At 39.7% G+C, this 14,516-nt stretch overlaps 1 protein-coding gene across 1 annotated transcript in view; it reads left to right on the top strand.

Moving 5' to 3' along the window:
• Positions 1-8,201, top strand: part of LOC133541413 (adenylate cyclase type 9-like) — a 136,460-nt gene extending 128,259 nt beyond the window's left edge. Inside the window, exon 9 of the mRNA XM_061884817.1 lies at positions 2,881-8,201. Coding sequence (XP_061740801.1) covers positions 2,881-4,147 — 1,267 coding nt within the window. The 3' untranslated portion in view covers positions 4,148-8,201. The remainder of the gene's footprint in view (positions 1-2,880) is intronic.
• The last annotated feature ends 6,315 nt before the right edge of the window (positions 8,202-14,516 follow it).

The following is a 14,516-nucleotide window of genomic DNA, read 5'->3' as shown; positions in this document are numbered from 1 at the left end:
TTTTTTGAAAATCTTGTGACAGTAAAAGTTTATTTCAAGTGGACATACCATTAATTGAGAAGCAAGCAGGCGATAATTGGAGAGAAGCTGGTATTTTGGATATCTGAAAACTCAACTTATTTTTAAACTTGAATCATTCATAAAAAAAAGTGGAAAGGTAAATGCTCTCCCCGACCAAAAGGTCATTTATTAACAAGTACAGTGGAATCTCGATTTACGAACCCCTCATTGTAAAAACTTTTTGATTTACAAACCACAGACTGAATAAAAATAAACAAATGTTACATCCTCCTATTGCGGGCTTTGCAGTGCAGCCATTTTGTGTCCGGCAGCACATTCATTGTGGGCAGGGTTATTGATCACTGGTGCTCATTCGGTTAATGCAGCATTGCTGTCTGTGATAATTACTACTGTGTCTTCTTTTTAGGAGGTTTTTTATTTGTCTTTTTACAATTTTTTTCAAGTTCTTACTAGCTCAATTTGAAAGAAAGCAATGGACAAGCCATGTGTGTTTTGAAACATTCAGGAACTATCCACAGCGTTGTCGACAGAATAGAAAGTTAATCCATTATGTTTGTTTGATATACAGGCTTGTATGGCGCTTTATGTTGTGTCCAAAGGGTACAAACCTTTACAAAAATATTGAATTTTGTAGCGGCTGGAACCCATTATTCATATTTACATTAGGGATGTCCCAATTAACATTTTTTGCCTCTGAGCCACATAGAATTTTTTGACTCAGATCCGAATAGATTTCGAGTCCCGTTCCGAGACTTACGAGAGGCTCCCATTTCAATCATTTGGGTATTGCTCTTAAAGCTTTCCTGTACCCAGAGACTAAATCTCTGACTATGTAAACAGTAACAAAAAACACAGAAAAAGATATTGTGTAATTATGGAAATAAAAAGAAACATATCTATCTAATCACTTTAGTATTGTTTATATCCTGATACTATGCAGGGTATCGATAGTATCGACATTTGGATCGATCAACCATACTCTACATCAGGGGTGTCAAACTAGGACGACGGGGGATGCTAAAAACAATAACAGTGGAATACTTTTCCATAACATGGTCACTACTGCCTAGTGTCTCTTGTTGTATTCTTATTTCACTGTTATATTTTTATTGTCATTGTTGCTTTTTATTTTTATTCTTATCGCAATGTTTTTCTATTTTGTTTCCACTTATATCCCCATTATTTACTTTTTAAATTTGATCTCAATTCTGTACACTGCTGCTGGAATTAAAATTTTCCTCAGGGAACTCTCCTGACTGAATCAATAAAGGCTTATCCATCTATCTATCTATCTATCTATCTATCTATCTATCCATCCATCCATCCATCCATCTATCTATCTATCTATCTATCTATCTATCTATCTATCTATCTATCTATCTATCTATCTATCTATCTATCTATCTATCTATCTATCTATCTATCTATCTATCTATCTATCTATCTATCTATCTATCTATCTATCTATCTATCTATCTATCTATCTATCTATCTATCTATCCATCTATTAAAAAAGGCAATTATTAGTCCCCCTAATCCAGGGGTTTACCTTTTACCACTCAAAAAGCCATTTTGACCCGTTTCACAAAATAAAGAAGACAATGGGAGCCGCAACCATTCTCGCGAATATCTGCTGATGGTCACCTAGATAACAATAATAAGGGCGTGCTATGAAGCCATTGCCTTTGACGCCTTCTACAACATGTACAAACAGCTTGCCAGCCTAGTAACATGTTGTATGTGGCTTCCGCAGATACACGTACACATCTGCAAGGCATAGTTGTTCAACAGCCATACAGGTCACACTGAAGGTTGTGATATAAACAAATTTAACACTATTATTAATATGCGCCACACTGTGAACCCACACCAAACAAGAATGACAAACACATTTCGGGAGAATATCCGCACTGTAACACATTATAAACGCAACATAACAATTACCCAGAATCCATGACTCTTCCAGGCTATATTATACACCCCGCTAGCACCAAACCCTGCCCCGCCCCTCCGTGCGTCAGGTGAGGTGGGCGGGGTTGGGGGCGCGGGGGTGTGTAATATAGCCTGAAAGAGTCATGCATATATGGGATTCTGTGTAATTGTTATGTTGCGTTTATGTTGTGTTACTGTGACGATGTTCTCCCGAAATGTGTTTGTCATTCTTGTTTGGTGTGGGTTCACAGTGTGGCGCATATTACTAAGAGTGTTAAAGTTGTTTATATCACCACCTTCAGTGTAACCTGTATGGCTGCTGACCAAGTATGCCTTGCAATCTCGTACGTGTGACGATAGAAGCAGCGAAATGCATGCGTCCCGCCGGCACGCAGATAGCATGGTGTAAGGGCGGGTTTGATGACATGTTGTAGAGGACGTTAAAAGTAAAGCCATCACGGCACGCCCTCAATATTGTAGTCCGAGTGAAAATCTGAGAATATTAACCCCGGGTGATATCCGGGAGAGGCATCAAAATCCGGAAACCCCCCGAAACAATCGTCGGGATTAGGCGATTTTGCAGCTGAGCCACATCAGACTGGAGCCGCGTGTTGCCGACCTCTGCCCTAATCCAATAAAAAAGGCAATTATTAGTCCCCGATCCCATGATCCTGATCAGGACATCTATAATTTACATTTTTTCCTATGAAATATTTTTACTTTTTAACTGTGAACCCCGTTCAAGAACCAATGAAGTTGGTAAATCAAGGTTCTACTGTATACGCGCAACTGAAAAAAACAGAACCAATAATAGCAGTAGGGGGCAAACTGCTCATTCAGCATTAATACCATTGATGAGTTAGTTCACTGTAGAATGACAGAAGAAATGTAACACGCATAAGTTTCACACCAACACTCTCATACCAGGTCAGACAACCAGAGCAACCGCAGCAGCTCAGTCCTCATATCGGACAGCCAGACTGAGCCGCACCCCAAAGACCTGCTGGCCCCCGAGGCCTGCGTGGCCTTCTTCCTGCTCCTTCTCCTCGTCTGGTTCCTCAACCGGGAATTTGAGGTGAGTTACCGCCTCCATTACCGCGGCAACGTAGAGGCCGACCAACACCGCATCAAGATCCAGAACATGCGGGACCAGGCCGACTGGCTGCTTCGCAACATCATCCCCATCCACGTGGCCGAACAGCTGAAGGTCACCCAGAGCTACTCCAAGAACCACGACAACGTGGGCGTCATATTCGCCAGCATCGTGAACTTCAGCGAGTTTTATGAAGAAAGCTACGAGGGAGGCAAGGAGTGCTATCGGGTCCTCAACGAGCTCATCGGCGACTTCGATGAGCTTCTGCGGAAGCCCGTCTTCGGCAATATTGAAAAGATCAAGACCATCGGCGCCACGTACATGGCGGCGGCGGGGCTGAACGCCCAACAGTGCGCGGACGCCACCCACCCTCACACGCACCTCCGCGCCCTCTTCGAGTTCGCCCTGGAGATGATGCGCGTGGTGGACGACTTCAACAAGAACATGCTGGGCTTCGGCTTCAAGCTGCGCATCGGATTCAACCACGGCCCGCTCACCGCCGGCGTGATCGGAACCACGAAGCTCCTCTACGACATCTGGGGCGACACGGTCAACATCGCCAGCCGCATGGACACGACCGGCGTGGAGTGCCGCGTCCAGGTGAGCGAGGAGAGTTACTGCGTCCTCAACGCCATGGATTACGAGTTCGACTACCGCGGCACTGTTAACGTGAAAGGCAAAGGTCAGATGAAGACGTTTCTCTACCCCAAATGTGGCGACAATGGTCCCGTGCCTCAGTACCAGCTCTCGGTCTCGCCGGAGATAAGGGCGCAGGTCGACGGCAGCATCGGGCGCTCGCCCACCGATGAAATCGCCAGCATGGTTCCCGCAAGCGGCGCGGCTGCATGCAGCGCCATGGTCCCGAGCGCCAGTGCTGGCTCCTCTATCAGGGCAGGGTTTCAGCGTCACCCCTCCACGCGGACATGTCCCGCCAGGCGATCCGTGTCGCACAGCGGCCTCACGTCCATACACGCCACAAACCAGGAGGGGCCGCCCCGCTTCACCAATAAGAACCAGCTTGCCGTCTCATTGGCGGTGAAGCCTCCCCAAAATGTGACGAGCAGCATCCAAGAAGGACAGAGTCAATATGGTCCTAAGTGACTTTGAAGGGGCAGCACGGTGGAACATGGGTTAGTGCAGGGGTCACCAAAGCGGTGCCCGCGGGCACCAGGTAGCCCGTAAGGACCAGATAAGTCACCCGCTGGCCTGTTCTAAAAATAGCTCAAATAGCAGCACTTACCAGTGAGCTGCCTCTATTTTTTAAATTGTATTTATTTACTAGCAAGCTGGTCTCGCTTTGCTCGACATTTTTAATTCTAAGAGAGACAAAGCTCAAATAGAATTTGAAAATCAAAGAAAAAAATTTAAAGACTTGGTCTTCACTTGTTTAGATGAATTCATTTATTTTTTTACTTTGCTTCTAATAAATTTCAGAAAGACAATTTTAGAGAAAAAATACAACCTTAAAAATGATTTTAGGATTTTTAAACACATACTTTTTACCTTTTAAATTCCTTCCTCCTCTTTCCTGACAATTTAATTCAATGTTCAAGTATTTTTTTTTATTGTAAAAAATAATACATTTTAATTTATTTCTTCATTTTAGCTTCTGGCCCTGCGATGAGGTAGCGACTTGTCCAGGGTGTACACCGCCTTCCGCCCGATTGTAGCAGAGATAGGCGCCAGCGCCCCCCGCAACCGCTAAAGGAAATAAGCGGTAGAAAATGGATGGATGGATGGATTTTAGCTTCTGTTTTTTCGACACAGAATATTTGTGAAATAATTCTTCAAACTTATTATTATTAAATTCAAATAAAATATTCTGGCAAATCTACAAAATCGGTAGAATCAAATTTAAATCTTATTTCAAAGCCTTGAATTTCTTTAAAAAAAAAATTCTGGGAAATCTAGAAGAAATAATGATTTTTCTTTGTTAGACGTATAGCTTGGTCCAATTTTTTATATATTCTAACAAAGTGCAGATTAGATTTTAACCTATTTAAAACATGTCGTCAAAATTCAAAAATTAATCTTAATCAGGAAAAATTACTAATGATGTTCCATAAATTATTTTTTTTATTTTTTCAAAAAGATTCAAATTTTTTTCGGTTGAATTTAGAATTTTAAAAAGTCTAAAATTAATAATAAACTATGTTTCAAAATTTTATTTTTTATTTTTTTCGTGTTTTCTCCTATTTTAAATTGTTCAATTAAGTGGTTTTTTCATCATTTATTCTCTACAAAAAAACTTTCCGTGGAAGGAAAAAAAATGTACGACGGAATGACAGACAGAAATACCCATTTTTTTTTATATATATATAGATTTATTTATTAAAGGTAAATTGAGCAAATTGGCTATTTCTGGCAGTTTATTTAAGTGTGTATCAAACTGGTAGCCCTTCCCATTAATCAGTACCTAAGAAGTAGCTCTTGGTTTCAAAAAGGTTGGTGACCCCTGGGTTAGTGCATGTGCCTCACAATATGAAGGTCCTGAGTTCAATCCCAAGTTCTCCCCGTGACTGCGTGGGTTCCCTCCGGGTACTCCGGCTTCCTCCCACCTCTAAAAACATGCACCTGGGGATAGGTTGATTGGCAACACTAAATTGTGTGAATGTGAATGTGAATTTTGTCTGTCTATCTGTGTTGGCTCTGCGATGAGGTGGCGACTTGTCCAGGGTGTACCCCACCCTCCGCCCGAATGCAGCTGAGACAGGCTCCAGCACTCCCCACCACCCCAAAAGGTACAAGCCGTACAAAATGGATGGACATGGATGGGTGACTTTAAAGATTTTTATCATACAAGCTTTCTAGTACTGTGCAAAAGGCCAGATAGACCACAAAAAGGCAGAAGAAAGAGAGCGACCCCATCGTCTCCCGCTGACCTACTTGATTATCTCTACCTTTAATCATTCTTTAGAAGTGCCTTTAGAGTAGAACACCGTCTAGACTCCTGCCTTTTCCGAAACACTTAAAAAGGGAACTGCTTTTTGGGGGCTTTACATTTTTTTTTTCAACCATTTTTGCTTACCTTTGCCTTTCTGTGAACAAACAGACCTGCCATTGCTGGAAGCGCTACATCGCCACGGTTCTCGTGTAAGTACAATCTGCACTTAAATTCAGCTTGTTGATGGAGAAAAGCGCCAAAGCTGTTTGTAAAAGCGATGGAGGAGGCGGAGCTACATGCTTAATAATGTGTGATTGCATGGGTATTTGTGTCCGTCTTAGGCAATACCAGCAGTAATGGAAATCAATGTCAAGGAGTCAATTAACATAAAAAGAGACTGGATTGTGTTTTTAGTCACTTTGGGACTGAGAAAGCTACTCTCAGCTAACTTTAGCATGCTTGAAACTACACTATCCTAACCGTTTGTCGTCTGTGTAATCTATTTGATCAGGAACTTGAGGCTACGTTTGGAGTAGCATCATTTAGATCAGTGTTTTTCAACCGTGTGCAATAGTGTGCCGTGAAATACAGTCTGGTGTGTTTTGGGAGATTATGTTCAAACCCCGTTTCCATATGAGTTGGGATATTGTGTTAGATGTAAATATAAATGGAATACAATGATTTGCAAATCATTTTCAACCCATATTCAGTTGAATTTGCTACAAAGACAACATATTTGATGTTCAAACTGATAAACATTTTTTTTGTTGCAAATAATCATTAACTTTAGAATTTGATGCCAGCAAAACGTGACAAAGAAGTTGGGAAAGGTGGCAATAAATAATGATAAAGTTAAGAAATGCTCATCAAACAGTTATTTAGAACATCCCACAGGTGTGCAGGCTAATTGGGAACAATGCCAAGCCACATGTTACAACAGCGTGGCTTCGTAGTAAAAGAGTGCGGGTACTTTCCTGGCCCACCTGCAGTCCAGTCCTGTCTCCCATCGAAAGTGTGTGGCGCAATGTGAAGCGTAAAATACTGGTGAACGACTGAAGCTCTACATAAAACAAGAATGGGAAAGAATTCCACTTTCAAAGCTTCAACAATTACTTTCCTTGGTTACCAAACGTTTATTGAGTGTTGTTAAAAGAAAAGGTGATGTAACACAGTGGTGAACATGCCCTTTCCCAACTACTTTGGCACGTGTTGCAGCCATGAAATTGTAAGTTAGTTATTATTTGCAAAAAAAAAATAAGTTTATGAGTTTGAACATCAAATATGTTGTCTTTGTAGTGCATTCAATTGAATATGGGTTGAAAAGGATTTGCAAATCATTGTATTCCGTTTATATTTACATCTAACACAATTTCCCAACTCATATGGAAATGGGGTTTGTAATTACACTTAATTGGGTTAAAAATATTTTTTTGCAAACCAGTAATTATAATCCGCAAATGTGCCGTTGTTGAGTGTCTATGCTGTCTAGAGCGTGGCAGAGTACCCGTGTAATACTCTTCCATATCAGTAGGGGGCAGCTATTAGCTAATTGCTTTGTAGATGTCGGGAACATGGTCTGTCGTGATCACAATATGCGGGATGCAGCGTGCAGGTAATATGGTATCTAACGCTTAAACCAAAAATAAACAAAAGGCAAGTGCCGCTAAGAAAAGGGATTGAAGCTTAGGGATGGCTACGCAAAACGAAACTAAAACTGAACTGGCTGCAAAGTAAACAAAAACAGAATGCTGGACGACAGCAAAGACTTACAGCGCGTGGAGCAGACGGCGTCCACAAAGAATATCCGTACATGACATGACAATCAACAATGTCCCCACAAAGAAGGATAGCGTCCGCACAACTTAAATAGTTTTGATTGCGAAAACAAAGCAAGGTGCGGGGAATAGCGTTCAAGGAAGACATGAAACTGCAACAAGAACATACCAACAAAACAGGAAAAGCCAACAAAATAGCAGCGCAAAACAAGAACTAAAACACTACAGACAGGAAAACACCAAAAAACTCCAAAAAAGTCACGGCGTGATGCGAGAGGTTGTGACTTTAGACCAGGGGTGCCCATTTCGTCGATGGCGAGCTACCAGTCGACCGCGGGGGGTGTGTCAGTCGATCTCCAGCCAGGCTTTTAAAAAAAATAGACCTAAAAATTAGTGATCATCAATCTTCACCAAGACGTCACTTAAATGACATTCACGGTACCGGAGGGTCTTGTGAGATGACGCTGGCTGCTGCAAGATCATTATTATGAAAATATGACCGAGAGGAAGGCGAGAAACACTTTTTATTTCAACAGACTCTCGCGCCGTACCTTCCGTCAAAACTCTAAAGGCCGACTGCACATTTCCTATCTTCACAATAAAAGCCCTGCTTCATGCTGCCTGCGCTAACTAAATACAGAGTCTCGGAAAACTGGCGTGCACAAGCGATCCCTCAGAAAGCTGGCGTGCACATCACTGGCTGTCCAGAGTCGAGACCCAGGATGGACCGCTCGTCGGGACCCAGGATGGACCGCTCGCCTGTATCGATTGGGGACATCTCTACGCTGCTGACCCGCCTCCGCTTGAGATGGTCTCCTGTGGACGGGACTCTCGCTGCTGTCTTTGATCAGCTTTGAACTGAACTCTCGCGGCTGTGTTGGAGCCACTATGGATTGAACTTTCACAGTATCATGTTGGACCCGCTCGACATCCATTGCTTTCGGTCCCCTAGAGGGGGGGGGTTGCCCACATCTGAGGTCCTCTCCAAGGTTTCTCGTAGTCAGCATTGTCACTGGCGTCCCACTGGATGTGAATTCTCCCTGCCCACTGGGTGTGAGTTTTCCTTGCCCTTTTGTGGGTTCTTCCGAGGATGTTGTAGTCGTAATGATTTGTGCAGTCCTTCGAGACATTTGTGATTTGGGGCTATATAAATAAACATTGATTGATTGATTGATTGAGTTGTGCACGCCAGCTTTCCGAGACTCTTATCTTGTTAGCGCAGGCAGCATGAAGCAGGGCTTTTATTGTGAAGATAGGAAATGTGCAGTCGGCCTTTAGAGTTTTGACGGAAGGGACGGCGTGAAAATCTGTTGAAATAAAAAGTGTTTCTCGCCTTCCTCTCGGTCATTTTTTCATAATAATGAACTGGCAGCAGCCAGCGTCATCTCACAAGACCCTCGGGTGCCGTGAATGTCAATCAAGCAAGCTACGGAATTTGCCGCCAATGTTTTTCTTGTAAAGTGTATGGAAGCTGGATGAATTAGATGCCAAAAACCAACCACTTTCATGTGGTATTGTACAGAAAGGACAACTTTTTTTCTCCTCCATTTGAAAATGTGGGCGTTATCATCATTACTGTCTGATTCCAATCAATGCAAGTCATCAGAATCAGGTAATACACCAACTTATATTCTTGTCTTTGTGAAAGAAAGACATCTATATGTGTTACACATGCTTGTATTATCATTAAACACATTTAACTTGTTTACAAAAATGTCTCTTTCATAAATAAATAAATATAAATGATATATATAAATGAGGTAGATCCCCTCGAGTTGGTCAATTGAAAAGTAGCTCGCCTGCAGAAAAAGTGTGGGCACCCCTGATCTAGACCTAATTTGAGACAAGAGCTATAGTGATGCATAGTTGGGTATGGTTTAAATTAATATCCAACTATTGCGAGAACAACTTTTTATTGTCAATATGGGCTGCTGAGTTTCATTTATTTTATGTTTTCTGCTGGTGGTGTGCCTCAGAATTTTTTCAAAGAATAAAATGTGCCTTGGCTCAGAAAAGGTTGAAAAACACTGATTTGGAATGACGAAATAAAAACACAACTGCCAAAGTTTTTTAGGGGTGATGCTGTGTGTTAGCTGACATAAATACTATGATCATTGTTATTGTAAAAATATTGTTATAATGGCTTTATACTTGTGATTAACACTGTAAATGCAAAGATGGTCTACCAAAATGTTTTTTGGAGTGTGGCTAAATATTATTATTATTATTATGATAAATAAAGCAAATTCAATGAATTGTGTGCTCTGAGGCAAAACAGTTAAACAGATTTCCCCATTAAGATAGAAAACACTCTTTTTAACGAGTCAAAAAAAAAAAAATTCTTCTTGAATTGAATAAGCGTATAAATCCAACAATAAGACGACCCTGAATATAAAATGGTACCCAATGGGACGCAATACATCCCTGCTTGGCACTCGGGTATCAAGGGTTGGAATTGGGGGTTAAATCACCAAATTGATTCCTGAGCGCGGCCACCGCTGCTGCTCACTACTCCCCCCCACCTCCCAGGGGGTGGAACAAAGGGGATGGGTCGAATGCAGAGGGTAATTTCACCACACCTAGTGTGTGTGTGACAATCAGTGGTACCTTAACTTTAACTTTAGGACAACACCTGTCTCTAAGTTGCAATCAAAAAAATCTGAGTCAAAAGCATCCCCTCCATTAGTTGACATAGCGAACGCCACAAAGATCCATCCCGAAACATCTGATCTTACTTGCTAGCAATATCTTGCAGTCAAAGATGGACACACATTTTTTCTCTAAGCATCGGAAGGAAGAAAGTAGGTGTGAAGGACAGTGCTGGGAAGTAGTGGATGACATTGATAAAATTACAGAGAAATCGTAGTCGACTTGATTATCACTAACAGTCTGCACCATACCGAAGCAGAAAGAGTCATACCCCAGCTTAAGACGTTAAAATAGTATCTAAACAAGGGATGTTTATCCGTGATAGTATGGAAAAGATACTGAGGGTGTGTCTGACGGACAAGCAGCTTGAAAGAGATACCGTAAAAAAGTCCCATCTCCAAGGTAAATGCTGTTCATGATTATTACATCAATTCATTAAAACTACTTTAGTCATAGTACAAAACCCAAAACCAGTGAAGTTGGCACGTGTAATTCTTAAATAATAACCGAATACAATGATTTGCAAATCTTTTTCAACTTATATTCAATTGAATAGACTGCAAAGACAATAAATGTAATGTTCAAACTAAGAATCTTCATTTTTGTTTGCAAATAATCATTAACTTAGAATTTAATGGCAGCAACACATTGCAAAAAAGTTGGCACAGGCGCATTTTTACCACTGTGTTACATGGCCTTTCCTTTTAACAACACTCAGTAAACGTTTGGGAACTGAGAAGACCAATTTTTGAAGCTTTTCAGGGAGAATTATTTCCCATTCTTACTTGATGTACAGCTTAAGTTGTTCAACAGTCCGGGGTCTCCGTTGTTATTTTAGGCTTCGTAATGTGCCGCACATTTTCAATGGGAGACAGGTCTGGACTACAGGCAGGCCCGCCTAGTACCCTCACTATTTTACTACGAAGCCACACTGTTGTAACATGTGGCTTGGCATTATCAAGCTGAAATAAGCAGGGGCGTCCATGATAACGTTGCTTGGGTGATAACATATGTTGCTCCAAAACCTGTATGTAACTTTCACCATTAATGGTGTCTTCACTTATGTGTATGTTAACCATGCCTGGGGCACTAATACACCCCCATAACATCACAGATGAACTTGTACTTTGCGTCTATAACAATCTGGATGGTTCTTTTCCTCTTTTTTCCGGAGGACACGACGTCCACAGTTTCCGAAAACAATTTGAAACGTGGACTCGTCGGACCACAGAACACTTTTCCACTTTGCATCAGTCCATCATAGATGATCTCGGGCCCAGCGAAGATGGCGGCGTTTCTGGGTGTTGTTGATAAACGGCACCAATTAAATGAATTTTAACAAATTTCATAAGTGTTTTGAGAAAAGAGCATTGAACCAATTAAACTCATAAGTTAAAGTACTTCTGTAATCTTATATACAGTAGATCTCTAAACAGCCTGAAAATTAGATGTCTCACCTTTTTTTTTCTAAATACATTTTTTAGTTTTATATTTGGGTCAATGCAGTATGTATTGTTTTTCAGTCCACTCTAAACATTTCTATAACACGTCTAATGTTGGTGCCTTTCTGTTCATATATTTTAATTTGGACTCATCATAAAAGGAAATTCCACGCACATTTTGAACAATATATGTACTTGAGTAGTGCCTTTAAAAAGTCAAATGTGTTTGACATTAACTCGCATTGTAATTGCCATTTTTTCTGCCTCCTTGTTAAGTAGTGTCTTTTTGCGCCTATGTTTTGAGTGCGATAACACGATTGGGGTGAAAGGGAAATTTGACTTTTTGCTTATGAGCACACGATTCTTGGACTCAAGTGTGTATTTTATACCACATCGCAGTAAAAGTATGCTTAAGTAATAATACAGAACGTCAAGTTCTATATGAGGTTGTGATAAATCGGTGTCCTTAGTAAAAATTAAAAAAAAAAAAACATCAATATTGTGTTTTTTCTTAAATCTGATTCTTCTAAATTGCTATTATTGTTATCATCCTTCATTATGATGTGAAAGAAAGGGGATTTCAATGTTCCAATGTTTGTGTTTCTTTCTGCACATTTAATTGTGCTGAGGTGTGTGAACCAGCAGATTGGAAAGCTGGGAAATGTTGATGCCAAAGAGTGTCATTTCGCCATTTTCCATGTACTTTTTTCAAATCCGCATTTCTAATTTCCTTGAGCACGTTTAAAGTGGCTCACCTCTAGATTCACTCGACACACGTTTGCACAAAGGTACTCCCGTTTTATGTACAGCATTGTATAGCATTTTCTATTTAGATGTGCATGTGTTGAGTAGTGTAAAGAACAAGCTCATTTATAAAATAATATGTGTGTGTCCTCTTTGCCTGCATACAGTATGTGTAAAGGAATAATATCGTCGTTGTGCAATTTTTGGAAAGAATGCTTTTACTTATCCATATTGTTTTTTTTATTGTTTTTATATGCTTGTCAAATAGTCATTTTTCTAAAGCGCCAGTCTAGCCAAATAAAGACACTAATAAATGTTTACTACTAGACAGTATGACTAATTTGCCGCACTCATGTTTTAATGATTTATTGCTGTTTGAAATGTTTTTTGTTGTTGTTGTTGTTGTTGTATGTAGCGTGCTTAATAGGTACTCAAGTGAAGACAACCTTCAAATAAAAATCATGTGCACTACATTAATTTGTATATCGTACTATAACTAGATGCCAAGTTATTGAATTGTATGTGTCCTTACACTACATACCGTATTTTTCGGACTATAAGTCGCAGTTTTTTTCATAGTTCGGCCGGGGGTGCGACTTACACTCAGGAGCGACTTGAGTGTGAAATTATTAACACATTACCGTAAAATATCAAATAATATTATTTAGCTCATTCACGTAAGAGACTAGACGTATAAGATTTCATGGGATTTAGCGATTAGGAGTGACAGATTGTTTGGTAAACGTATAGCATGTTCTATATGTTATAGTTATTTGAATGACTCTTTCCATAATATGTTACGTTAACTTAACAGGCACCTTCTCAGTTGGTTATTTATGCGTCATATAACGTACACTTATTCAGCCTGTTGTTCACTATTCTTTATTTCTTTTAAATTGCCTTTCAAATGTCTATTCTTGGTGTTGGGTTTTATCAAATAAATCTCCCCAAAAAATGTGACGTATACTCCAGTGCGACTTATATACGTTTTTTCCCTTCTTAATTATGCATTTTCGGCGGGTGCGACTTATACTCCGGAGCGACTTATACTCCGAAAAATGCGGTACACATAACACGACTGTTTCAATATGACTGTTTAAATCTGTCATTTAGCAGTGAAAATCAGTGCTATTCAATTTGCGGCTTGTGGGCCAAATCCGGCCGGTCAATTACAGACTGGACTGTCCGTTACTAATTTTTTAACTTCAATTGCAAAAGACAGCAGAGCGCTCTTGTTTTACAAAACCCAAATCCAATTAAGTTGGCACATTGTGTAATTCGTAAATAAAAACAGAATGCAATGATTTGCAAATCATTTTTAACTTATATTCAAAAGAATAGACTGCAAAGACAAGATACTTAACGTTCGAACTGAGAAATGTATTATTTTTTTTTGTGCAAAAAATTATTAACTTAGAATTTAATGTCAGCAACAAATTGCAAAAAAAGTTAGCATGGGGCATTTTTACCACTGTGTTACATGGCCTTTCCTTTTAACAACACTCAGTAAATGTTTGACAACTGAGGAGACCCATTTTTGAAGCTTTTCAGGTGGAATTAGTTCCTATTCTTGCTTGATGTACAGCTTAAGTTTTTCAACAGTCCGGGGAATAAGCGGTAGAAAATTGGATGGATGGTTATATATATATGTATGTGTGTGAATAAATATATGTGTTAATGTATGTGTGTGTATAAATATGTGTACATGTGTGTGTGTATATATATATATATATATATGTATATATATATATATATATATATATATATATATATATATATATATATATATATATATATGGGTATATTTATGTGTATGTATATATTTGTATATATGTGTGTATTTATATGTGTATGTATGTATATATGTGTATATATAAATGTGTACATATGTGTATGTATGTATATATATACATATATGTATATATATATTTATCTATATATACATATATGTATGTATTTATATACAGTATATGTAT

This window comes from Nerophis ophidion, linkage group LG23 (genome assembly GCF_033978795.1).
Source record: "Nerophis ophidion isolate RoL-2023_Sa linkage group LG23, RoL_Noph_v1.0, whole genome shotgun sequence".
Classification (NCBI taxonomy): domain Eukaryota; kingdom Metazoa; phylum Chordata; class Actinopteri; order Syngnathiformes; family Syngnathidae; genus Nerophis; species Nerophis ophidion.
Note: the sequence above shows the minus strand (reverse complement) of the source record. Positions and strands in the feature narration are given on the sequence as shown.